General features: G+C 34.8%; 1 protein-coding gene across 1 annotated transcript in view; it reads left to right on the top strand.

Moving 5' to 3' along the window:
• The first annotated feature begins 316 nt into the window (after window positions 1-316).
• LOC117329970 overlaps window positions 317-26,097 on the top strand; it is a 31,010-nt gene continuing 5,229 nt past the window's right edge. The window contains exons 1-12 of the mRNA XM_033888202.1: window positions 317-344; window positions 1,078-1,123; window positions 1,390-1,471; window positions 6,629-6,737; window positions 10,031-10,089; window positions 18,729-18,826; window positions 20,555-20,607; window positions 21,571-21,599; window positions 21,813-21,901; window positions 22,168-22,223; window positions 22,701-23,096; window positions 25,835-25,875. Of these exons, the coding sequence (XP_033744093.1) occupies window positions 317-344; window positions 1,078-1,123; window positions 1,390-1,471; window positions 6,629-6,737; window positions 10,031-10,089; window positions 18,729-18,826; window positions 20,555-20,607; window positions 21,571-21,599; window positions 21,813-21,901; window positions 22,168-22,223; window positions 22,701-23,096; window positions 25,835-25,875 (1,086 nt within the window). The remainder of the gene's footprint in view (window positions 345-1,077; window positions 1,124-1,389; window positions 1,472-6,628; window positions 6,738-10,030; window positions 10,090-18,728; window positions 18,827-20,554; window positions 20,608-21,570; window positions 21,600-21,812; window positions 21,902-22,167; window positions 22,224-22,700; window positions 23,097-25,834; window positions 25,876-26,097) is intronic.

Raw genomic sequence — 26,097 nt, 5'->3', positions numbered from 1 at the left:
ATCGAACCACTGACATGAGATATCTTCACTTAAGTTTATGTGGCCAACACCCAAACCAACGGAGCTATCGCAGCCCCTCACTGGATTAAAGGTCAAGGTCATTTGGGTCCAAAGTTCAAAGACAAGGGTCTTGGACTATGACCCTTGATGGGGGAGGTTTTGAAATAACACAAATCAAAACAAACAAATTAAGATTGCACCAATATTAGCATTTTTGTTAGACCAGCAAATATGAGAGTGGAAGGAAACGAGAGTCACATCATATTAAAAATGAAATGTATATTTTGCTTCCTTGCGATAATTTTTTGAAGTCCAAATGTCAAACATCAACCTCAGCTATATGGGTAGATGTCTTTTTGATGATTATGGGGGACATTTTGTGTGTATATGAGGCCCTTGAAGACCTTGATGGAAATTCATTTATTTCAGGATAATGAAATTTCAAAGGTAAAAAAATGTGGATATCATCTACCTATAACCAAACTCTAGTGACCTCTAAGGCCAGTGGGCCTTTGCCAAATTATTTCAGAATTTAAGATACATGTAGTTGTTTCATCCTGACATCCTGACATCCTGATAGACTGAAATACCACTGGGACTTGTATGTTGATTGAGGGAAAATGCATGACATTCACTATTACAATTATAAAGATATCTGAACAATTCATACAAAAAAAGCAAAAGGATGATTAAATGAATGTTCTATTGAAACATTGCATTTAGGTTAAACCATGATGACAATATGATGACCATGAAAAGCCATTGTTCGGTAATCTTTGTATTATTGTGTATTTAGCTGAGACCATGTGGTTCCTTTGTAGAAAATAAGACGACAAGATGTTATACACTGCTGGTATACACACAGAGAAATTGATTGGAATAGTGGATTTATGTTTTATATTGAGGTCCCAGTATTCTTTAATCAGCTTTGTTGTTTTGCTTGTGCTCTGTAGAAAGATCAAATAGGAAATGCATGGAGTTTATTATGTCAAAGTGGAAGCCACCATGAAAAAAGACCTTGAAAACATTGAGAAAATAAATGATGTGATACAAATTTCTTTTTTCTTATTTCAACAGATTCTGTCAAGTATGCCAAACAGACTAGATTCACCATGCCAATGCTGTAAAAGCACAGACACTAGAATGACAATTTTGATCTGTCACAGCTGGTATATACAACGACATTGATTATAACATTTCAGAGCATTTAGGAAATCAATCACTGGAGTAAGGAACAGACAATACTATAAGGTGTTATAGCCTTCAGGTGACATCAAACCTACACCAATCAATATTTGGGGAGGAAAACGTACAAGTACAATTTTTCTACCATCAGCCCTCTGTGTTCTTAATTGCCTTCTAATGTCCTTAATGTTTTGGACTTTTCAGTGACAGTCCTGGATCTAATGCAAGTAGTAACAGCAGCGGCAGCAGCAGCGTTGGTGGTGAGGTGCGGGATCATCATAGCAAGGTAAACAATTTACTTAACCTACCATCACTAATCCGTTGTCCACTCAAAATTGTTCACTGAGTGGACTATAGGGAACCATTGTAAAGTACACTGGTGGTCAATTGTCTCTCTGATTCCACGATTCCTTTTCTTAGTATCTAGTCTTTTTACAGAAGGACAACAAAAACTTTTTGAAAAGTTACAATTTAAACATTTAAAGAGAAACTATAAAAGATCGGACCAGCACTCCTGTCATTTTAAATAGCAGTTATGTTCAAGGATAAACCTTATGGTATTCAACAGAGATAGTGGTGAACATAATGTTTGATAATAAAGGCTTCTCAACATCCAATAACGGTTATCTTTTTAATTGTTGTCCAGATGTTGTCAACATTTTTGGACTGTTAGGTGAGCATTATCAAGACAAGTTTATAATAAGATTTTAAAGTTTTTGAATCTTACATTAAGATTTTAGAACTGCTTACTTGTGTATTAGACATTTGACATTAGAAAGTGCCTGTAATCTCAGCTTCTATTCTGTATGTTTAGGATATTAAAGATGATTAAAACACCTCTCTGTTGGTAGATCCTTTATTACCCCAGGCTGCTGTAAACATGCAACCACAAATTACAGGAAAATTTTATGAAAACAAAACTTTCAAGGTCACATTCGAGGTCACAGGATCAAATAGGCTGAGTCATTGATTCTGACTACCATTCTAGGGCAGTGATATTAGACATTTAACAATTACTGAAAGGAGAGTTTTAAGTTTAACAAGAAATATCTTTAAAAGAGATAAATGGCATAGTTTTAATGCTGGTGGTTATAATTATGTAAAACTGCTGGTGAAAGAAAATAACGAACTAATGTGTTTCAGCATGGATAACAAAATTATATCAGTTTGAATCATTTTTGGTGATAATAAGACAACATTTTAATTAGGTATAATTTTATTAATGTGTCATTTGAAAAGATACATCCATGTATTCAGCTTGCATTCAATCTTAACTTTGTTTCGTTTTTAACTGCATGTCTGCATTTTACATTTACCGCTACATTGACCAATCACATACTTCATCTTGACCAGTAATGCCACCTGTCATGTCATATCCGGGGCCAAAAGAATATTAGACGGCTATGCCGAAAAACTTTAAAGATTGCATGGATTCAATCTTCCAACAATGTCTTCACTTTAAAACGCAGCTGCAGAACTGGTTAGCAATGCAGGCCCATTTGGCCTCTTGTTTTATTTAGAATCATGTGACAGAATTCTAGCCAATCAAATTACAACTTGATCACATAAAAACATCCTTTAATATGCATTTCCTAATTACAAGTGTCTATTTCAAAACATTAATGCTTTTTAGATAAACAAAACAAAAGATGAGACAAATTTATAAAATTTATATAACCCACTTTCAGGCCAATACTGCAAGATGTGTAACAGTATCTTGACTCTGTCCATTAATGTACACATAATTTGAATGAAATTGACCATCTTTTATAATTGTATTACCTGACCATCTTTTATAATTGTATTATCTGCTGTAATTTCTAGAGAAGTCTAGGTCAAATGTTGTGGTTCTTTTTTCTGAGTTAAGATTTTTTTTTTGTAAATCTTGGTGTTGTTTACGTCACATATTACAAATCAATTTTGTTTTAATTAGTCAATTGATGTATGACACATTTTCTATACAGCCAACTGATATCCTTTGATCTGTCTCCTTTGATATATCTATCCTGCAGATTTGACAGCAGTATTTAGGACATTCAGTACATTATTCTTCGGTAGCTTCTGTACTAGGTAATTGAAAAAGATACAATCTCTCAATCCGCTGTGTTTTTTTCTGTTCTGTTCCTCAAGCTGTTAACTTTTTGTCATCATACATATAAACCTTTGAATGCAAGGCTGACAAGACATGTTACATGCAGCTTTTAATTATACCCCCGCAACGAAATTAGGGGGGGGGGGGGGGTATACTGGAATCAGGTTGTCTGTCCATCCGTCCGTCTGTCTGTCTGTAGACGCATTTTGTCCGGACAACTCCTCCTAAACCGATGGGCCAATTTCAATGAAACTTGACACAAATATAGAGGACCATACATTGATGTGCATGCCACTTTCTTTTTTTTTTGAAATTATGGTTGCTATGGCAACTGGTCACTTTAAACAGGTTTTCCGATAAGAACCGTTAACTTTAAGTTTGTCCGGACAACTCCTCCTAAACCGAAGGTCCGATTTCAATGAAACTTCACACAAATATAGAGGACCATGCGTAGATGTGCATGCCACTTTCTTTTTCTCAAAATTATGGTTGCTATGGCAACTGGTCACTATAAACAGGTTTTCTGATAAGAACCGTTAAGTTTAAGTTTGTCCAGACAACTCCTAAACCGAAGGGCCGATTTCAATGAAACTTCACACAAATATAGAGGACCATGTGTAGATGTGCATGCCACTTTCTTTTTTTCAAAATTATGGTTGCTATGGCAACTGGTCACTATAAACAGGTTTTCTGATAAGAACCATAACTTTAAGTTTGTCCGGACAACTCCTCCTAAACCGAAGGGCTGATTTCAATGAAACTTCACACAAATATAGAGGACCATGTGTAGATGTGCATACTCTTTATTTTTCACAAAATTATGGTTGCTATGGCAACTGGTCACTATAAACAGGTTTTCTGATAAGAACCGTAACTTTAAGTTTGTCCGGACAACTCCTCCTAAACTGAATGGCCAATTTCAATGAAACTTCACACAAATATAGAGGACCATGCGTAGATGTGCATGTCACTTTTTTTTTCCTCAAAATTATGGTTGCTATGGCAACTGGTCACTATAAACAGGTTTTCTGATAAGAACTGTTAAGTTTAAGTTTGTCCAGACAACTCCTAAACCGAAGGGCCGATTTCAATGAAACTTCACACAAATATAGAGGACCATGTGTAGATGTGCATGCCACTTTCTTTTTTTCAAAATTATGGTTGCTATGGCAACTGGTCACTATAAACAGGTTTTCTGATAAGAACCGTAACTTTAAGTTTGTCCGGACAACTCCTCCTAAACTGAATGGCCAATTTCAATGAAACTTCACACAAATATAGAGGACCATGTGTTGATGTGCATGCCACTTTTTTTTTTTTTTGAAATTATGGTTGCTATGGCAACTGGTCACTATAAACAGGTTTTCCGATAAGAACCGTTAACTTTAAGTTTGTCCGGACAACTCCTCCTAAACCGAAGGTCCGATTTCAATGAAACTTCACACAAATATAGAGGACCATGCGTAGATGTGCATGCCACTTTTTTTTTTCTCAAAATTATGGTTGCTATGGCAACTGGTCACTATAAACAGGTTTTCTGATAAGAACTGTTAAGTTTAAGTTTGTCCAGACAACTCCTAAACCGAAGGGCCGATTTCAATGAAACTTCACACAAATATAGAGGACCATGCTGTAGATGTGCATGCCACTTTCTTTTTTTCTCAAAATTATGGTTGCTATGGCAACTGGTCACTATAAACAGGTTTTCTGATAAGAACCATAACTTTAAGTTTGTCCAGGACAACTCCTCCTAAACCGAAGGGCTGATTTCAATGAAACTTCACACAAATATAGAGGACCATGTGTAGATGTGCATACTCTTTATTTTTCACAAAATTATGGTTGCTATGGCAACTGGTCACTATAAACAGGTTTTCTGATAAGAACCGTAACTTTAAGTTTGTCCGGACAACTCCTCCTAAACTGAATGGCCAATTTCAATGAAACTTCACACAAATATAGAGGACCATACATTGATGTGCATGCCACTGTTTTTTTTTTTTTGAAATTATGGTTGCTATGGCAACTGGTCACTATAAACAGGTTTTCCGATAAGAACCGTTAACTATAAGTTTGTCCGGACAACTCCTCCTAAACCGAAGGGCCGATTTCAATGAAACTTCACACAAATATAGAGGACCATGCGTAGATGTGCATGCCACTTTTTTTTTCTCAAAATTATGGTTGCTATGGCAACTGGTCACTATAAACAGGTTTTCTGATAAGAACCATAATTTTAAGTTTGTCCGGACAACTCCACCTAAACCGAAGGGCCGATTTCAATGAAACTTCACACAAATATAGAGGACCATGCGTAGAAGTGCATGCCACTTTCTTTTTCTCAAAATTATGGTTGCTATGGCGACTGGTCACTATATTACAGGGTTATCTTAGTTAGCCTCTAATTAACAGTTCCAATTCACCATTGACTCGTGCAGATTGCGGGGGTATTAGTCAGCCATCCTGGCGACAGTTCTAGTTTCTGTTTGTAAATATTTGCAACAGGAAACAAAATAGTGAACCTTCCCCTAGCGTAAAGCTAGAAGGGGACCATATCACTATGTGGCCATCTATTAATTTGACAGATGACATTAATTGTAATCATTATTTTCGAGAAATAATTCAATGATTATTTCCAATGTACCATTTTGGGTTTCTTAACAGGAACTTAAGTACAGTTAAGTTTTGTCGAGTTGTAATCTGAGGACACGAGAAAAGATCAATCTTTCCCTCATGATCTCATTTAAATTTGTCAATGACTTGATGACATCTAAGAGAAAGAGGAAGGAGTTGTTAAGGGGAAGGCCAAAAAAGGGTAAGTTTTGGCCATAATTGCTTAAACTGGATCTACAAGATGGCAGGCTATGCATGTGTATTTGGTTGGAAACATGCTGTACATGGCAATGAAAATCCTAAAGTCTACATCCCCTGTGCCTCGAGACTGAATGGTCAGACCAAAAAATGATCATTTGACCAGATTGGATTTAGTGACCTCTCTAGTGTCATGGATATCAACCATATTTGGTCGGACACATGCTTTGGAAGATTCAGTATCGTACAAAATGAGGACTTGACTCCTGGGGAGGCAGGTGATGAAAATTTAATTCAAATAGAACAACTTGTTTGAGGACTCCCCGTGTAAGGGCTGGGCATGGCTTGTAGGGTCAATCTGGCTTATATCTGTCACTAAAGCTCAATTCTTAGACATGGAGAGAGATCAACCTGTATTGTTTATGGTAGTATTTATTATATACTATGGTAGATATAGTTTATTTTGAATATTTATGTCTGCTGACTGAAGTTTGGGATGAACATTGTAGATTTAATAGATTTGTCCTACATTGTTTACAGGACCGTCAGCTGAAGAAGACACCGCCCCTTCCATACAGAGTGGCCAAGGCTCTGGATCCTCTCATATATCGCAATACAGAGCTGGATATTTGGGAGGAGGATCGACGGGGTAAGGAGAACCAGGGCTAGTGTATAATACCAAGACTGTACTGTGATACTCATCTAGTCTGATACTTGGGGCTAGTGAACTAAAACTACTACTAGCTAGTTGTTTCATGTTTGATACTAATCTCTTGGATAATAAATGTAAAAACACAATTAGTGTCTGGAGCTAGTTGACTTCCATCCTTCTAGCTCCGAGTGAAGACCTACTACTGTATATATTGTCTGTATTGACAGGCAAGTAATTCGTAAGTAGGGCATTCATCAGTCATTCAAAAACGTGATCTTCATAAGGAGGGCATAGGTACGTCAGTATTTACTGATGTAGTATACAGTATTTACTGATGATGTATACAGTATTTACTGACAATGTATACAGTATTTACTGATGTAGTATACAGTATTTACTGAGGATGTATACAGCATCTACTGACGATGTATACAGTATTTACTGATGATGTATACAGTATTTACTGATGACCTATACAGTATTTACTAGTGATGTATACAGTATTTACTGATGTAGTATACAGTATCTACTGACGATGTATACAGTATTCACTGATGATGTATACACTATTTACTGATGACGTATACAGTATTTACTGATGGCGTATACAGTGTTTACTGATGGCGTATACAGTGTTTACTGATGATGTATACAGTATTTAATGATGATGTATACAGTATTTACTGATGACATATACAGTATTGACTATATATGGTAAACCTCCGGATAGTTCGAACAAAATTAAATAGATATTGATGAACCTGTTCAAATTATTCGAAACTATGCTTCGGAAAATAAGTGCGAGTTCGAACTATCCGAGTCGATATCGGCGAAAATCTTGGCAGAGTAAAATCATTAGACACAAACACATCCATTGTAAATCTGATACGTAACAACGGCGGCCTGAACAATGGCACATTTATAAGTAAGTAAAATGAAAGTATTTTATTTAATTCAATGTTAATTGATCGCTAAATGTTCTTCATCTCGCGATAATTATGATGGTTATTGCGCGAAGCTGTCTCGTGCGTGGTGTATTTTGCAATGTAAAAAAACTGAATTAACACTTAAATATGTGGCATATATTACATCACAGATGCATTCTAATGACCACACATACAATCTAATAACCTAAACGTGCCTGTTGATCAAATTTAAATCTTGGCATTTTTTATGGGCCGGTCGTCGGGGCCGCGTCGTCGCAAGCTTTCAATGGAGTTCGAACTATCCGAAATAGTGTCGGTTAAAAACAACCAGAGTTCGAAATATTACAAGCTAAAAAATATTGTTTTTCTAGAAAAAAATGTGTGTTCAAACTATCCGCGTGTTTGAACTAATCAGAGGTTTACCGTATGTAATAAATATATAAACGTACTTTGCATTATGTTCCAGCTCTTTAATTTGTTGACTTAATATATTTCAATATGAAGTCACAGAAATCGTCCATAAAAAAGAAGGCAAGAAATGACAAAAGTAGACACAAATAAACATGTATGTACTGATGTTTAATTAGTAGTCTGTTGGATATGAAGATAAATGAGGTCTGTATTCTTTGATCAGAGGTTCACTATTAGTAATGTAATTTTCTTGGGTCAATATTGATATAGCTTGTATCAGATGTCTTCTCTGATTGGATATATGATGTTATCTAAACAATTAAGTGTCCAACAAGTCGCATCATGAAGGGCCGCCGTTATATTCAACAGCAAATTTGACAGCTAAATTCTTATCAGTGTCGGAAATAATATTCTGAATGAAAACAAATTTGTTCCATTAGCACAGAGAGAAATGAAGGTAGAGTTAAAATGTGCTGCTAGGCATTCTATAACATTGTTACAGCAAACTTTACTGTTAAGTGTGTTGGCCTGCCACGGGGCACACCATTGTATCTATGTTTGTCCAAATTGTACATAGCAATTATAAACCTTTGGGCAATACTAATGTGCATTAAGTTAAATATGATAACTGATTGGTCTTTAAAACCTGGCCAACTATTGAAGTATGCACACATATGAGTAGTTCTGTATCAGTTGGAACACTTATTACGTTTACAAACTTCTACACAGAACACAGCAGGAGAAAGGTAGGTGTGACAAGGTCACCTTGAGAAATAATAACTACATATTAATTTCTGTTTAATTTCTTACTCTACAATACTTTTAAATGAAGAATTTGACAGCAGGTTTGAATGGATTCTAATTTTATTAACTGCATGTTTTGCAAAACATCTTATTTTGGAAGTTTGGGAAATTTTTTAAAAAACATGTTACCACAGGCTAGATATCTGAAATAGCAGTAAGTTTCCACAAATACAATTTATATAATTCCACCATTGTTTTAATATAAAAATAGCTCATATTTAAGGATTAAACTGTCTTTTTTTGGTTTCTATGGTTGATATAGATGCCAGAGCTTTGCAAACAAACGGCGCTAGCACAATATGACATGTTTGTTTGCAAAGCTCTGGCATCTATATCGACCATAGACACCAAAAAAAGACAGTTTAATGCTTATATTTACATTCTCGACATATTCGTTTTATTATTTTTGAAAATTAGAATTGAGTTAGCATAAAAATGCCAATATTCAGCGATTTTGTCAATGTGGTTCGACAAATAGAACAGCCTATTTTTTCAAAATTCATTTGTCACGTGTAGATTGGCAAACAAAAAAGTGCATTGAAATAATACGGAAAAAAAAACAAAGTATGTTCAATTCATTTAGTTATTTGTGTAACAATATTGTATAAAATGTCTTTTTGATACTTTTTAATTAACATAAAAAACGATTTACGTGAGTTACAAGTAGTTCTGATGGGTGAATATATTCATGCGCTGCATGGATTGTTGTCACGTTTTGGGTGTCAATTATGGTCACATAGACTGCAAATCTTTTTACTAAGTTTATATCGTGGCTTTGCCACCAAAATGTAAATATTTGCATGGAAATACTGTAATATGTAAAACTATATTCTATGTGTTATGTTCTTTTTCTAAATACAAAATTTGATGTAGTGTGATATATGTAATGTTAACTGTAGTACATTAACCAACCAGGATAGTCTCAGAAATATGGGCTTCATTGCCATAGGCAGTCTGGAGAAATGTGAGGTTATTAACTTTTTAATGTACGGACTAGTTCCCGGCTCCTTCAATCTACATTAAAACAAGATAATAAATCCTTTGTAGTTCTGTAGAGATCAATTCTCCTTTTTGTTGAGATCCATTATACAATTTGTATATGTACCTATGGGTATTTATAATACATGAACAAAATCTATTGTTTTACAGAGGCAATTCATCGAGAAAAGTTTCGACATTTCACTTTCTCACCAGGTGACAAGTGTCAGGTAAGGACAAAACTTTCTAAAATATTGTTTGACTGTTGAAAGTACTTGTCAGCATTTTTTCGTTCCCTTCCTCAAAACTACAAATCTATAATTTCAAAAACTTTTACCAGCAGAAGATAAAAAAATTTTACAGGGGAAAATTTTTCAATGTAAGTTTTATCTTCAGTTTGCTTTACTTGTTTTTGTATAAGTAAATATGCAAGGTTTTTATCTCTATCCATAAAAGGGGTTTTGCATGTTGTTGCAGTGTTATTTTGTAATAGGGGCAATTAAAAATGTATTTGATTATTCAGAGTGTAAGACAATTAGAATAAAAACATTTTTCGATGATCAATTAGTACAAATAAAATAGCATTGACCGTTTTATTTTGTATCCTGGTTACAATATTGTATTTGAGAGTTGGTGTCTAAGATACATTTTAATTCCATCTTTGATAAGTGAACAGTACAATTAAGGCACAGTTTTATAACTCTTTACCAGTTTTTATGTCTGATGGTCTCAACATTTCACATTTAAGTGAAATTTCCATCTGCTGTATGATATTGAAATTAGAGATGTAATCAGTAATATAGTTGACCAGGAGTGGACAATGAAGAAGTACCTCAATTCTCAGGTAAAAAGGTAGACACCTTCTGCCTGTAGGACAATGTACATTGTTGTTTTAGCTGTGTAAAGTTATTGGCAGAGATGTCACTTGATGCTATCTTTATTTATTCAGGCCTATGGTACAACTGATTATTTTCCGTGTTTTATGCATGTTTATGTTTTTGACATCTTGGTTTCCTGTCATTTCTTAAAAATATTTAAATATGATCATACCTGTCAAGGATCAAATGTTGACAAACTGGAGATCTCCAGTTTGAGGACTTTCCTCAAACTGGAGATTGCGCGGCGACATTTTTACTAAACATATTACATTCATCAGCAAAAAACAACACAAATCAATTGATTAATAGTATTCAATTTAATAACAAGTGATTGCAGCTGAGTTATTATAACTTGTACTGAATAGTGAATGAAACTACTGATTCTGACAGTAAATGAAAGTAGGATCAAAATCTCAGGAGTCAGTGAATCTCTGCTGTAAAATCCTGAGTGTCAAAAAAAATCCTGAGAGTCAAAATATAAGATGCACACAACTTGAGTATTTGTGACACATTGAAAAATGATCCTTTATAGAATTACAGTACACAAGTGTGTTCCACATTGTTCTGCATAGGTCCTATTAGATTAGGATTCTTGTCTGCGTGTTTGTGTGTATGTTGAAAGGTAAGGAGGTCACCTGCCAGACATAGTAGGTTTCTCGGGGTACTCTGGTTTCAATCCTCCCACAAGACTCTTGCGTAATCCCAACCGGCCCAACAAGAGTGATTGATATAAGTTTACATGACTGGTGTAAAATAAATAAAGCTTTATGTATTTGAAAATATAAAAATGTTCATTACAAATTGTCTAGTTGTGTAAAAAAAATCGGACAAATATACTACTTATTGGTAGGTAGCACTAGCAATTGCTGGGAACCTTCAGTGAGTTTTTAAAGTTAACTCTCAATCTGGCAAGTCATCAATGACACAGGTCTTCCTTCTTCACCCAGTCATACAGAATCACTTGTCCGATGTACCCGTTATACCACATATATAATCCTTATGGAGATTGATATATCAAAAGTATGTATACAAACTTCAGATAATTTAGGATACAATAAAGCTGGTATGTGTAGGTACCAGTACATCCTAATTATCACATGTACTTATTGAAAATATGATATGGAATCGATTAAATATGATAGTATTGGGAATCGATTAAATATGATAGTATTGGGAATCAATTAAATATGATAGTATTGGGAATCAATTAAATATGATAGTATTGGGAATCGATTAAATATGATAGTATTGGGAATCAATTAAATATGATAGTATTGGGAATCAAATGAAATTTCTTGCTCAATTATTGATTATAATCAGTAAATGCCAACCAATCAAGCTGGTACGTAGTTATTACTATATTGTGGTATATTGTTGTTCAGCCTAATGATAAATGACTTATGAACTGATATTAGATATTTCTGAAAATATTGCCAGAAAGCCTCAGATTAACTTGGAAGTCACAGTAGATATATTTTTCCACTTTATTATCATTTTGTTTTGGACAGTAGGGACATACTGCAGCTTCCAAAAACAGGCAAACACACAATACACACGTCTTGAATGGCCGTAGCTGTTGATAGAATGTTAAACAATACAAAACCAACCCATCTTTAAGACAGTAAACAAAATAAGCTTTGTCAATAAAGTGAGTGAAAGTGAAGGTATATCAAGTCTTACTTCAGTTGATTAATCAAAACTGATTGCCATTTCAGATAGTTTTCAAAAATAATCAGCAACATATAGCTAAAATATCATAACTCCAATTGGATATGTAATCAGTTAACAAACCATAGATTTTAGCCCCCATCCATATTGCCCAATTCTGACTAACCCAGGGTAATGCTGTGAGCAGTATAAACATGCATTAACACTGAAAGGTATATATACTTGGCATAATGACCAAGATTATTAATGGAAGGAAATATTTAAAATCCCAATAAGTTTGTTTATTGAGTTGGAAATGTTTACTAGTAAAGCATTATTACTAAATAAAAATCCTAAGATAGCATTTCAAAGGTATTTGCTGCAGTGCATGATTTCTACCTGGGATACGCCTATCATTTAACAGATGGTTTTGATAACATCATTACACAGTTGAGAGCTTTGTCAAGGTCATAGTAACATGCATTATAATGAAACAATTTTCTGGGAGTCACGTTCATTGTGTTCATGCTTTTAGCATATTCTTTGTTAAATTGCGAAACTGACATTAGATGCTATAAAAAAAAAAGAAAAAGAAAAGAAACCTGCTGTTTTAACTAAAATGTTGAGAAAATATGCTTCAATGTACACATGACTTGGGAGGGAAGCCAACACGTACCACTTCAACAAATGGGTTCATGGTATAGATGTTCTGTAGACCTTGAAGTATATTCAAACATCTACAAGCATTCACTTAGAGCATTGTCAACTTGACAACTCGTACAGAAATACAACATAACATTTATTGTTTAATAGACAACAACAAAAACTCATCAATGTCACAAGTTGTTTTTTGTGTTTGGATAGGAAATGAAAAACTACGGATTTTGGTATTCTATTTTAGGCAAATCTGTCGAACAAATAAATATCAAAAATAATAGAAAAATATGTACTGGTGCCTAGGTATTCCTACACTGTTGATATATTTTTAGGCCTCACTGGACCTCAATAACTCCTAATCATCCTGGACTTTAGAGTTGTCAAAGGTGTAACACTCTTACTACTAATTATTTAAGTTTTATTTCATTACACAAATTTCTGTTATTGACATGGATGATATTGGTACAAATAAATAGGTGTTGGTGAGGAAATCTGGAACATGAGGAGTGGATTAATTGGAAACATTTAGACAACAGTTGACCATTTTATTAATTAATTAGCACACTTCTCATTCCTGTAATGTTCAGAGGAGTTCCTAGTTCAACATGCCCTCTACTTCCGTGCCGTTTCCTCATGGTGACTGATTTTATATTTACTTCTTAAGAAGAACGCTCAGTAAGAGTATAGTCATCCAAATGCCACACATAAAATCCTGTACTGGTTGTGATATACACAAGTCAGCTCATATGAATGTTCAGTAAATTTTGGCAATATTTAATTTCCTTGATTTTTAGATAATGCATTCTGAATTGTTGTAGTTGTGTTTCAAGTCGTGTAATAATGATTGATGGTTCATATTCTTAGTCAATGGTTTTGTATTGTTGAACATTCGGGACATATGTGACGTCATTCGATTATTGATGACGTCAATAACAATTGCAGCTTGGGTCAAAGTTTGAGTTCTTGACCAATCAAAAGACCGGAAGGTCATATTCCACTTCTGGAATATAACATATATTTATCCAACAGTCGCCACATTTATACAATGGCTTGAGAGTGGAATAACACAGGGTATTGTGGTAGAAATATCTGTATACTGCTGTCGGTGGAATATATATACTTCTGTCAGTGGAAACTGTCAGTGGCATATTTATATACTTCTGTCCGTCACAATAGCCCCTTCACTCAACTTGGAGTTAAAAAAGGAGGTCCACTACGACTATCGGTTGATATACTTACTGATTAATTATTTATACGATTCTGGTTTATTTTCATGTATCTACATATGGTAAAATAATAAAAGAGATTTAAGTGGGGTCATAGGTGTTGACCGCACCTTTAAACCTACAATGTGTCTTCTGCTGCATTCTAGTTAAATTTTAAACCTACAATGTGTCCTGTTGAATACTAGTTGAATTTTAAACCTACAATGTGTCCTCTATTGAATTCTAGTTAAATTTTAAACCTACAATGTGTCCTCTGTTGAATTCTATTTGAATTTTAAACCTACAATGTGTCCTCTGTTGAATTCTAGTTGAATTATAAACCTAGTTGAATTTTAAACCCACAATGTGTCCTCTGTTAAATTCTAGTTGAATTTTAAACCTACAATGTGTCCTCTGTTGAATTTTAGTTGAATTTTAAACCGTTGAATTTTAAACCTACAATGTGTCCTCTGTTGAATTTTAGTTGAATTTTAAACCTACAATGCGACCTCTGTTGAATTGTAGTTAAATTTTAAACCTACATTGTGTCCTCTGTTGAATTTTAGTTGAATTTTAAACCTACAATGCGACCTCTGTTGAATTGTAGCTAAATTTTAAACCTACAATGTGTCCTCTGTTAAATTCTAGTTGAATTTTAAACCTACAATGTGTCCTCTGTTGAATTCTAGTTGAATTTTAAACCTACATAGTGTCCTCTGTTTAATTTTAGTTGAATTTTAAACCTACAATGTGACCTCTGTTGAATTTTAAACCTACAATGTGTCCTCTGTTGAATTCTAGTTGAATTTTAAACCTACATTGTGTCCTCTATTGAATTCTAGTTAAATTTTAAACCTACAGTGTGTCCTGTAACTTTCCTAGAGTGCATACAAATTGGATAAATAGACTGGAAAATATTGCCCCACCCTAAAGGTGCTACTTTGTTATGTTGCAGATCAATGTTTTCGGGACAGATATTTATTTCTGTCGCAACATGCAAGCTGATAATAAGATCCCAACTACTGATGTTTTCCCCAATATTTGTGTGACTGCTATGAGAACGTCACACGGGGTATTTGATTAGGGTGACATGAGAGCCACAAAGCATGGTCAGCTTAATTTACCTGTTGAAGATAGATTTTATAGAATTTCTAAAACATTTCATTAAATATAGCTTAATGTGAAACTAATATCAATGTTGTTTTAAATTGCTAATTTGTTTTATCAATAAAGTTTAAATAGAAATACTACAATGCAATTATTCAGATGGAATAAAATTTAAATATATCTTGATATCTGTTTGAAATGTAATCTACAGCAATCTTAAACTATCAAAGAATTCATATTCAGGTACATGCAGAGTCACTACGGACTCCACCCGTCACACTTAATGAAGCCAGTATAATACTGCTATACAGGGTGAAAGACCTACAATTAAAACGAGTCCCATATCTTACTTTTACTTCCAAAAGTGAGGATCGGCGATGCATGATGTGATGGTAGTTGGTATAGAGCTGTGTGGTAGTGCAGTAGAGGACGTCTGGAGTCTAGTTACAGTCTTCTTTTTCAATTTCGGACAGTGTAATGATGTCATTAAACATAATCTGGTCCGCTCACATCTGTGTCTGGACACACGTGGATATATATCTATATAAGTTTTGATAACTTTCTGTGACGTTACTCAAAGGTAAGCATACAACAGGAAGTATATTTCTGATTGGAGGTGAGTTAATAACCACTTTTACAAAGAATTTAATGTGGAATATTATAGCCCTTAACTTAACACATGTCTATTCACAATAAACTGGTCGGTCAGAGTAAAATTTTGAGAAAGTCAAACAGAAAATGCAATGTTATTAATGTCAAAAGAAAACTCTAGGTTGAAGGAGCTTTTTCTATTGACATGCTTCTGTTGTTGTTACCTTGTTAGTGAAGATAGTAAGACTTTATTTGATGCTGTTAGTAGCCAAGGTATATATATAGTTAATGCTGTAGTCATGATAGATATATATTAAATGCTGTAGTCATGATATATTATAAGACTCTATCATATGTGGTCATGTAGGATAGGGATATTCCACCCTCTGGGTCACAAAATTGGTAAAACCCGAGGCTCTGCCAAGGTTGGAGGTTTTACCACATTTTGTAACCCAGAGGGTGAAATATCCCTATCCTACATGAACCACATATGATTGAGTATTTTTCTCTCATTCCCCAACCTAAAATATGCAAAAATAAGCACTATCTGTCGATAGCTTTCTCAGATAGACGCCATTTTTTCTCAATCCAAACTTTTTTTCTACTGCATATAATAAAAAAAGAACAGCGCCAATCGATTTACCATACCCCATATATGCAAACAACGTTTGCTGTTGCTGGGTGGGGACCAGTACATATATACAGGAGGTTGGGTGGGGACCAGTACATATATACAGGAGGTTGGGTGGGGACCAGTACATATATACAGGAGGTTGGGTGGGGACCAGTACATATATGCAGGAGGTTGGGTGGGGACCATTACATATATACAGGAGGTTGGGTGGGGACCAGTACATATATACAGGAGGTTGGGTGGGGACCAGTACATATATACAGGAGGTTGGGTGGGGACCATTACATATATACAGGAGGTTGGATGGGGACCAGTACATATATACAGGAGGTTGGGTGGGGACCATTACATATATACAGGAGGTTGGATATGGACCAGATGGTATGACAGAGTTTTTAATGCAATTGAAAATCAAGACCATAAAACATTGGTGCAGCAGCTGCAAAATAATCTATAACTTTTTAGAATTCTTATTATTTGTGCAGCATTTGTGTCTGGTGATTAGGTGGAATGAAACATGTATGGGATTAAATCCTGGTCTGGTAATGTAGCAGTAATTGAACATCTCTTTATATATCTAAAATTGATGTACCTGTTCAAATTCAAATATTCCAAATGATTGGCTTCTGAATCATGGTCTAGTATTGATATTGGACAATGAAAAGGAATAGCTACAAGTGTGGACACACTGGACTTGTTTGATGTACGCCAGTCACTAGTTAATATGAGGTATGATAGGGTACATAGTCTGTGATATATTGTAATGTATAACAAAGGTATTTTATACACTTATCAGCTCATGTGTGTTCTGAGACCGTAGTAAATCCGCTGCCTGTACCCCAGGTATAACATGATCAGTAGGTATGATGGTGTTCTGTATCCCAGGTATAACATGATCAGTAGATATGGTGGTGCTCTTTTGATCCAGATGTTTTCTCCTGTACTGATTGGGTGTGATGATAATTGATAATCTACCCCATTATAACAGATTTAACCATCATTGACATGTCGCTTATATAGTTCTGCTGACTTGATGAAGTTTACTTTACTGTAAACTCCTGTCCAAGTTGACATTTTCAGTTTCATATTGTTCTGTATTTGACTGTTGAGCGACCTTGAATTGTTTCCTGTGACCCTAGTTAAGCAGATATGATAATGTCATTATATTCAATGTTTTGATTTTCTGAAAACATTAATCAGGCACTTCATGTTTTATTAGATATTTTGGGTCAATTGAAAATCAAAGATAGTTGTCCTGGTCTTGAAATTAATTAATTAATTTTGGAACACCTCTCTGACAAACTGTTGAAATTTCACATTTATTATGAACATTTGTGAATTTAGCAGATACCGCAGTTAGCGCTCCTCAATTTACAGTATTTTGACCAGCTTTTCTGTTTTGATTAAATTTTACAGTAATTACATGCACTTATTACATGTAAACCTGTTGACTGAGTCAGATAATATTTACATAAGACACATATATGTCCTACCCGCCCATACACAGTTTCTTTAGAAACTTTGGTTAACACTGAATAGGTTTTATGGTTGAAATAATTTGCTGTATAATACGGTAGTTGGAAACAGACATGACAGGTAAATAAAGTTATACGCCTTTAAGGTAAATTAATGTTGACTTCTTTAATGGTAGTCACAGTGTTTGTAGGACTTTGATCATGTTTATATGGATTGTGAGGTGGAGCAATAGATTATGGAGCTTGAGATCTTTGGTTTGTTTGTTTTTGTTTAACGTCCTATTAACAGCCAGGGTCATTTAAGGACGTGCCAGGTTTTGGAGGTGGAGGAAAGTCGGAGTACCCGGAGAAAAACCACCGGCCTACGGTCAGTACCTGGCAACTGCCCCACGTAGGTTTCGAACTCGCAACCCAGTGGTGGAGGGCTAGTGATAAAGTGTCGGTACACCTTAACCACTCGGCCACCGCGGCTCCTTGAGATCTAAACCAAGCTATGATTCCTGGTGTAGACCATGTTTATTAGGCTCAGGAGGTAGAGCCACAGAAAACCACACTGCATGGACACCAAGTTTTGATTCCTGTCATGGTACAGGAATATTTTTTCTTCTGTTTAAATTGAGACATAGCATTTGGATTTTGTTCTAACCCGAGATACATTTTTTTTTTACTTCACAGGTAATTCTAGACTGTGGTCCTATCTATCATGGCCATGTTCAGGAGATAGGGGACAAGGCAAACCCTGTTGTAGTGTACATTGAAGAATTGGGGGAGAAGTAAGTTGATACAAATGTCTGGTGTTCTATAAGATAATCTATAAGTGACATGTTCTGTTATATTAGGGGAGATAATTCTATAAATGTCTAGTGTTCTATTAAGGGAGATAATCCTATAAATGACTAAAATTTTCATACAGTGTAAAGTACATACTATAACAATTGTATTCAGAAGTAATGATCATTATTACAGTATCATGAAAATTGCAGAAGATCTAACACACACATGTACACAAACACATCTTGCTCCACTATCATAGAATCAGTCTTTTTGGTGAATTTTCCAAATATTACTGTTACACTGTGTTTAAAGAAAAGGAGGAATTTTAAGCAGAAAAAAAAGTCAAGCAATGAGAGAAAAAAAAAAGAGAAGCAAAATGTCTAGTTTTCTAATTGGGGAGATAATCCTAAAACAATAATATACAATTTCTAGTGTTGTAAATAGGGGAGATAATCCTAAAAATAATATACAATTTCTAGTGTTGCAAATAGGGGAGATAATCCTAAAACAATATTATACAATTTCTAGTGTTGTAAATAGGGGAGATAATCCTAAAAATAATATACAAATGTCTAGTGTTGTAAATAGGGGAGATAATCCTAAAAATAATATACAAATGTCTAGTGTTGTAAATAGGGGAGATAATCCTAAAAATAATATACAATTTCTAGTGTTGTAAATAGGGGAGATAATCCTAAAAATAATATACAATTTCTAGTGTTGTAAATAGGGGAGATAATCCTAAAAATAATATACAATTTCTAGTGTTGTAAATAGGGGAGATAATCCTAAAATCAATATACAAATGTCTAGTGTTGTAAATAGGGGAGATAATCCTAAAAATAATATACAATTTCTAGTGTTGTAAATAGGGGAGATAATCCTAAAAATAATATACAAATGTCTAGTGTTCTAAATACGGGTTATTTAATTATCCTACAAAAGTCTAGTGTTCTATTAGGGGATATAATCATATATATGTCAAGTGTTATAGACATTTGTGTCCTAGTAAAAACAATCCTACAATGAATTGTATTACACAAAACAGCTTGTGTCCTACCAAGGGAGATAATTCTACTTTCTACATGCCTCTGGTATTCCAGTTTATATGTATCGAAGAGCCTTAACTAATGAGGAAGTTTCTTACTATAGGGGAAAAAATATAAAAAATATCTGAAGTTAGGGCGGAAAGAAGGAAGTGTTTTTTTATCCTCTTGTTACATGTACACATCAGAAGAGAATAACCTAATTCCAGTATCTGTATGTTTATATCTGAAAAATGTTCATTTAAGAATATTTACCGTAACACATTTTAATAATATTTTAATGAGCAACACTAAAATAAAGTAAACTTGGCTGTTAAATTCTGTCATAACATAACATGAAATTCATCATAACAGATACAGTTTGGATTTGAATTATTTTGAACATAATTAATTATGCACAGTGTGTACAATGATAATACAAATAAAATTATGTTAATAAGTACAACCTTGGCATTGTTGTAACAAGTGTTATAAACTTTGAATGACAGACTGAAATGATATTAATATTACTAGATTTTGTGTTTATGTTATTATTTGACAGTGTACATCAAATGGGGTCACCCTCGATTTAAAATTGTTATAAGCTATACTTTGCACGTTTTGTTACTATTGCCTTAAGAATATTCTGTGTCATCTGAATATTTCTTAATGATGTGTACTAAATGGATGTTTATGTTTTAGACGCGAGATACCACTGGATAGCCTCCGTCCTACTAAATCCACACTTCGTTCTGGTGAGTACTAGATACACATTACCACCCCTACTCAAAAGTTAAGGGGGTATACTGGAATTAGCTTGTGTCTGCCATGATATCCAGGTCGCTATTCACAGGTTTTTTTGTAATGCCCAACAGCTCATCAGTCCAATATGAGCTTTGTGTTTTGGGCTCTAATTTCTAAGCTACTTGTCACTGGAAGTATGGGTTCACCTTGGTGAGGCGGTGTGACATGTATCAAAAGTCAGTCACTTTGACGTACATTTGACCTTTGACCTACATCAAAGACAAAGTTTGTCTGGGTATTAACTGGGCAAAATCTCCTACACTTTTAGTCACTGGAACTTAATAATTGGGATATGGGTTCACATTGACAAAAGTCAGTCACTTTGACCTTCTAAGAGGTCATTAGGTTGCCATTGGCTTGAAAACTAGGTCATCATTACTATTGTCATAAAAATTCCCACAAAACAAGGTCACGATTGCTTTGACCTTTATATTTTGTCATATCACTCATAAGAACATGTTCTGGTTCATCTAATAATTTCTTGTCTGGGCCGTAACTTCTAAACTGTTGAAGATATCTTGACCAAACTTATAGTATACTTGCATCACTTAAAGCCAATATGCAGTGCACCACAGTTGACCTCAATGTTAGATGTCAAATTAGTGCATATTTTTCCTACAATTTCTTGTTTGGGGTGATAAATTTTAAAGCTGTTTAGGATATCTTAATGGAAGTTAGTGCGTGCCTTATATATAAATCACTCGCTGATGAAGTTCAGTGCTCTGTTATTGGTTATCTGAAGGTTGAGTGAATAAGTGCAAACTTCTTGCTGGGTCATGATCAGGTCAAAGGATGATTGAACTTAAATGCCTGATAAGGGAGAAGGGGAGACAAATGTTTATGTTCAGAAAAAACAGGTCTTGTTTTGTCATTTCTATTGCAAGTTTTAATCAAACGTCCATTTTACATTTCAGACCTGCTGTGGAAAAGTTGGAGACGAAAGGTGTGAATTTTTACAAAATCATCAAATTTGCTTATACATATACATATGTATATATGTAAAGATAAATTTACTGTTTTATATAACATTTTGCCAAGCAAGTGTTTGATTGTCATTACTGATGAAAAATAAATTTTAGTATTTTAAATAAAGTTAAGAACTTGTTATAAAATCTGAAAGTTCATTATTTCATGGAGATTTTGTTTTGTTTTACAGAGTCCTATTATGCCGGTAGCACAATTAGGACCAAACATTCCTAACTGCCCTCCTCCTCTGGCACCTAAAATGGTTGGCCCAAACATTAGGTATGCCTAAAAGTTGAAGCTATGTCAATGGAAGTTTTCATTCGCATGTGCAAGGTCATGCATTGACCTGTCTAGAAAATCTCCACCATCTGGTGACCTGTACTCTATGTAATGTGTAATATTTGTGTCACTGTATTGGTCAAAAAGTTGTACAAGCACTTGCTTTGGATTACGGGTTTAAAATATATGATGCAAAATATGTTGCATGGCAAATGTACTCAAGTTTGATATGACCTTGTAAATATGAATGTTTCATTAATTTACAGACCAAACAACATGATGCCATTGAAACAGATTCAGAATACAACTCACCAGACAAGAGGTAATACCCACTAATACCATAGCATATAATATCAGTTTGTGTAGTAGGAAATGGTAAAAAATGAGAGGTGTATCTCACATACCTGGTAAATGTGGTCTCTTGTCATTCAACTGCTGCAACGAGAGCCCTATGATTATCACGCCCTAGTCATCCAAGTTAAATTAAGTGGCAGGAAAAAAATTGTTCCGTTGTGTCTCTTTCTCATAAATATGTTTCTTTTTTCACCCCATTTTGTCTCTGATATGTCTTAAGATGCATGGCATTGTTACTATATCTGAAGTTGGAACATATGTCGATAAGGTAATAATGACCAAATTTTTGTTTTCATGTGTAAATTTCCACATGTACAGTATGATAGTTGATTTGATTTAAGAGTGATCAGTCATTTTTTTTAACAATATTAATGCTTGATCAGATAATGAAGGAGTTTAATCCTTTACCAGATTAGAAATTAATGTCCCAACATTTTATTTTCAGAAGTTGTTCACACAGGAATACAGCAAAATGGACAGCAATCCACACTCCTCAAACCACCACAGCCACTGCCATCATCCTACCTTATGTCTCAGGGTCCTCCCCCACCTGTACATGTTCCACCAATGAACGGAAACCTGCCACTCCTCAACGGCCCAATGCCAGCACCCATCCACAAAGGCAGTGCACCAATGTATAGCACAGCTCCCCAACAGGCAGTTGTCCCACAGCATGTGGTCCCTCCTCCGTCATCTACCGAAATACAGGTCGTGTCTCCTGGTGGCAATCAGCTGTATCCTTGTATTTGGGTTCCCTTCATGGACAGTATGTCTCTGCGACAAGTCAATGTTAATATGCCACCATCACAGGATCCCATGGGACAAGATCTACCTTTTACAGGTAAGTAATATTAGTAGTAACCATGACTACAGAAAACTATAGTTAAAACATACTTACCAGAAGGAAACCTGGGCTCATTAAACAGGTTCTATACAGTACGATAAAAACATAAGATTTAAAAGGAAACCTGAGCTCAGTAAACAGGTTCTATACAGTACGATAAAAACATATGATCTAAAAGGAAACCTGGGCTCAGTAAACAGGTTCTATACAGTATGATAAAAACATCTAAAAGGAAACCTGGGCTCAGTAAACAGGTTCTATACAGTACGATAAAAACATCTAAAAGGAAACCGGGGCTCAATAAACAGGTTCTATACAGTACGATAAAAACATATGATCTAAAAGGAAACCTGGGCTCATTAAACAGGTTCCATACAGTACGATAAAAACATATCATTTAAAAGGAAACCTGGGCTCATTAAACAGGTTCTATACAGTATGATAAAAACATATGATCTAAAAGGAAACCTGGGCTCATTAAACAGGTTCTATACAGTATGATAAAAACATATGATCTAAAAGGAAACCTGGGCTCATTAAACAGGTTCCATACAGTACGATAAAAACATATGATCTAAAAGGAAACCTGGGCTCATTAAACAGGTTCCATACAGTACGATAAAAACATATCATTTAAAAGGAAACCTGGGCTCATTAAACAGGTTCTATACAGTATGATAAAACACACTATCTAGAGGGAAACCTGGGCTCATTAAACAGGTTCTATACAGTATGATAAAACACACTATCTAGAGGGAAACCTGGGCTCAGTAAACAGGTTCTATACAGTTTGATAAAACACACTATCTAGAGGGAAACCTGGGCTCAGTAAACAGGTTCTAAACAGTACGATAAAACACACTATCTAGAGGGAAACCTGGGCTCATTAAACAGGTTCTATACAGTATGATAAAACACACTATCTAGAGGGAAACCTGGGCTCAGTAAACAGGTTCTATACAGTTTGATAAAACACACTATCTAAAAGGAAACCTGGGCTCAGTAAACAGGTTCTAAACAGTACGATAAAACACACTATCTAGAGGGAAACCTGGGCTCATTAAACAGGTTCTATACAGTTTGATAAAACACACTATCTAGAGGGAAACCTTGGCTCAGTAAACAGGTTCTAAACAGTACGATAAAACACACTATCTAGAGGGAAACCTGGGCTCAGTAAACAGGTTCTATACAGTATGATAAAACACACTATCTAGAGGGAAACCTGGGCTCAGTAAACAGGTTCTATACAGTTTGATAAAACACACTATCTAAAAGGAAACCTGGGCTCAGTAAACAGGTTCTATATACAGTATGATAAAACACACTATCTAGAGGGAAACCTGGGCTCAGTAAACAGGCTCTAAACAGTTTGATAAAACACACTATCTAGAGGGAAACCTGGGCTCAGTAAACAGGTTCTAAACAGTACGATAAAACACACTATCTAGAGGGAAACCTGGGCTCATTAAACAGGTTCTATACAGTATGATAAAACACACTATCTAGAGGGAAACCTGGGCTCAGTAAACAGGTTCTATACAGTTTGATAAAACACACTATCTAAAAGGAAACCTGGGCTCAGTAAACAGGTTCTATATACAGTATGATAAAACACTATCTAGAGGGAAACCTGGGCTCATTAAACAGGTTCTAAACAGTTTGATAAAACACACTATCTAAAAGGAAACCTGGGCTCAGTAAACAGGTTCTAAACAGTACGATAAAACACACTATCTAGAGGGAAACCTGGGCTCATTAAACAGGTTCTATACAGTATGATAAAACACACTATCTAGAGGGAAACCTGGGCTCAGTAAACAGGTTCTATACAGTATGATAAAACACACTATCTAGAGGGAAACCTGGGCTCAGTAAACAGGTTCTAAACAGTTTGATAAAACACACTATCTAGAGGGAAACCTGGGCTCAGTAAACAGGTTCTAAACAGTATAATAAAACACACTGTCTTGAGGGAAACCTGGGCTCAGTAAACAGGTTCTATACAGTATAATAAAACACACTGTCTTGAGGGAAACCTGAGCTCAGTAAACAGGTTCTAAACAGTATGATAAAACACACTATCTAAAAGGAAACCTGGGCTCGGTTATCAGATTCTAGGCAGTATGATAAATGCTTGTTGCTGGAAATGACCATTTGATTCCTATGTTGAGTATTTAGCAAAGAGTTTTGGTCAATCATAATTTCTAGGTGTGATAGTGTGTCCTGTATTAATAGTATGTCACTTTTACTTTTAATTTTGACCTTTAACCTACAAAGAAGATATTTTTTGAGCATGATCTTCTGTATATCTACTGGAACCTCATTCTTGAGGCATGGGTCCATTTACATCAAATTTCTAAAGTCGCCAACTAAAATCAGGGATATTCCTGAATTTATTCTCATCAATACCACCAAATACAATTATGGTATTGTCGAATATGGTTAGTCTGTCAAAAACTCAGTGTGTAGATTTAGTTCCTACAAGATTTCATTGTATTATTGTCATATTATTTGACATGTGTTGGGGGACTGAATTGTCTTGTTATATTTAGTTGTTGACATCATTAATGTACTGCTCACTAATGAAGGCTGTTTTTGTTTTGAAGATTGGGGGACTGAATTGTCTTGTTATATTTAGTTATTGACATCATTAATGTACTGCTCACTAATGAAGGCTGTTATTGACATCATTAATGTACTGCTCACTAATGAAGGCTGTTTTTGTTTTGAAGATACACAGACTCTGAGATTCTTCTTCAACCTTGGAGTAGAGGTATGTTATTTATGAAATTTTGTCATATTTGTAACAAAGTCTGATAAGTTTTGTATAACATGTTGGAGAAAAGTTGGAAAGATTTTGAAGACCTGAAAATTAATTTGAGAAAATTTAAATCCAGGATGCTTTCAGAGGCTTCAAATGGTAATATGCATGACTTTTGTTCGAAAAGGGTTAAATTGACTGAAATATTTCAAAACTCATAGGACAGTTAAGGCT

This window comes from Pecten maximus, chromosome 6, assembly GCF_902652985.1.
Source record: "Pecten maximus chromosome 6, xPecMax1.1, whole genome shotgun sequence".
Lineage (NCBI taxonomy): Eukaryota > Metazoa > Mollusca > Bivalvia > Pectinida > Pectinidae > Pecten > Pecten maximus.
This window is presented reverse-complemented; position numbering and strand designations above follow the sequence as displayed.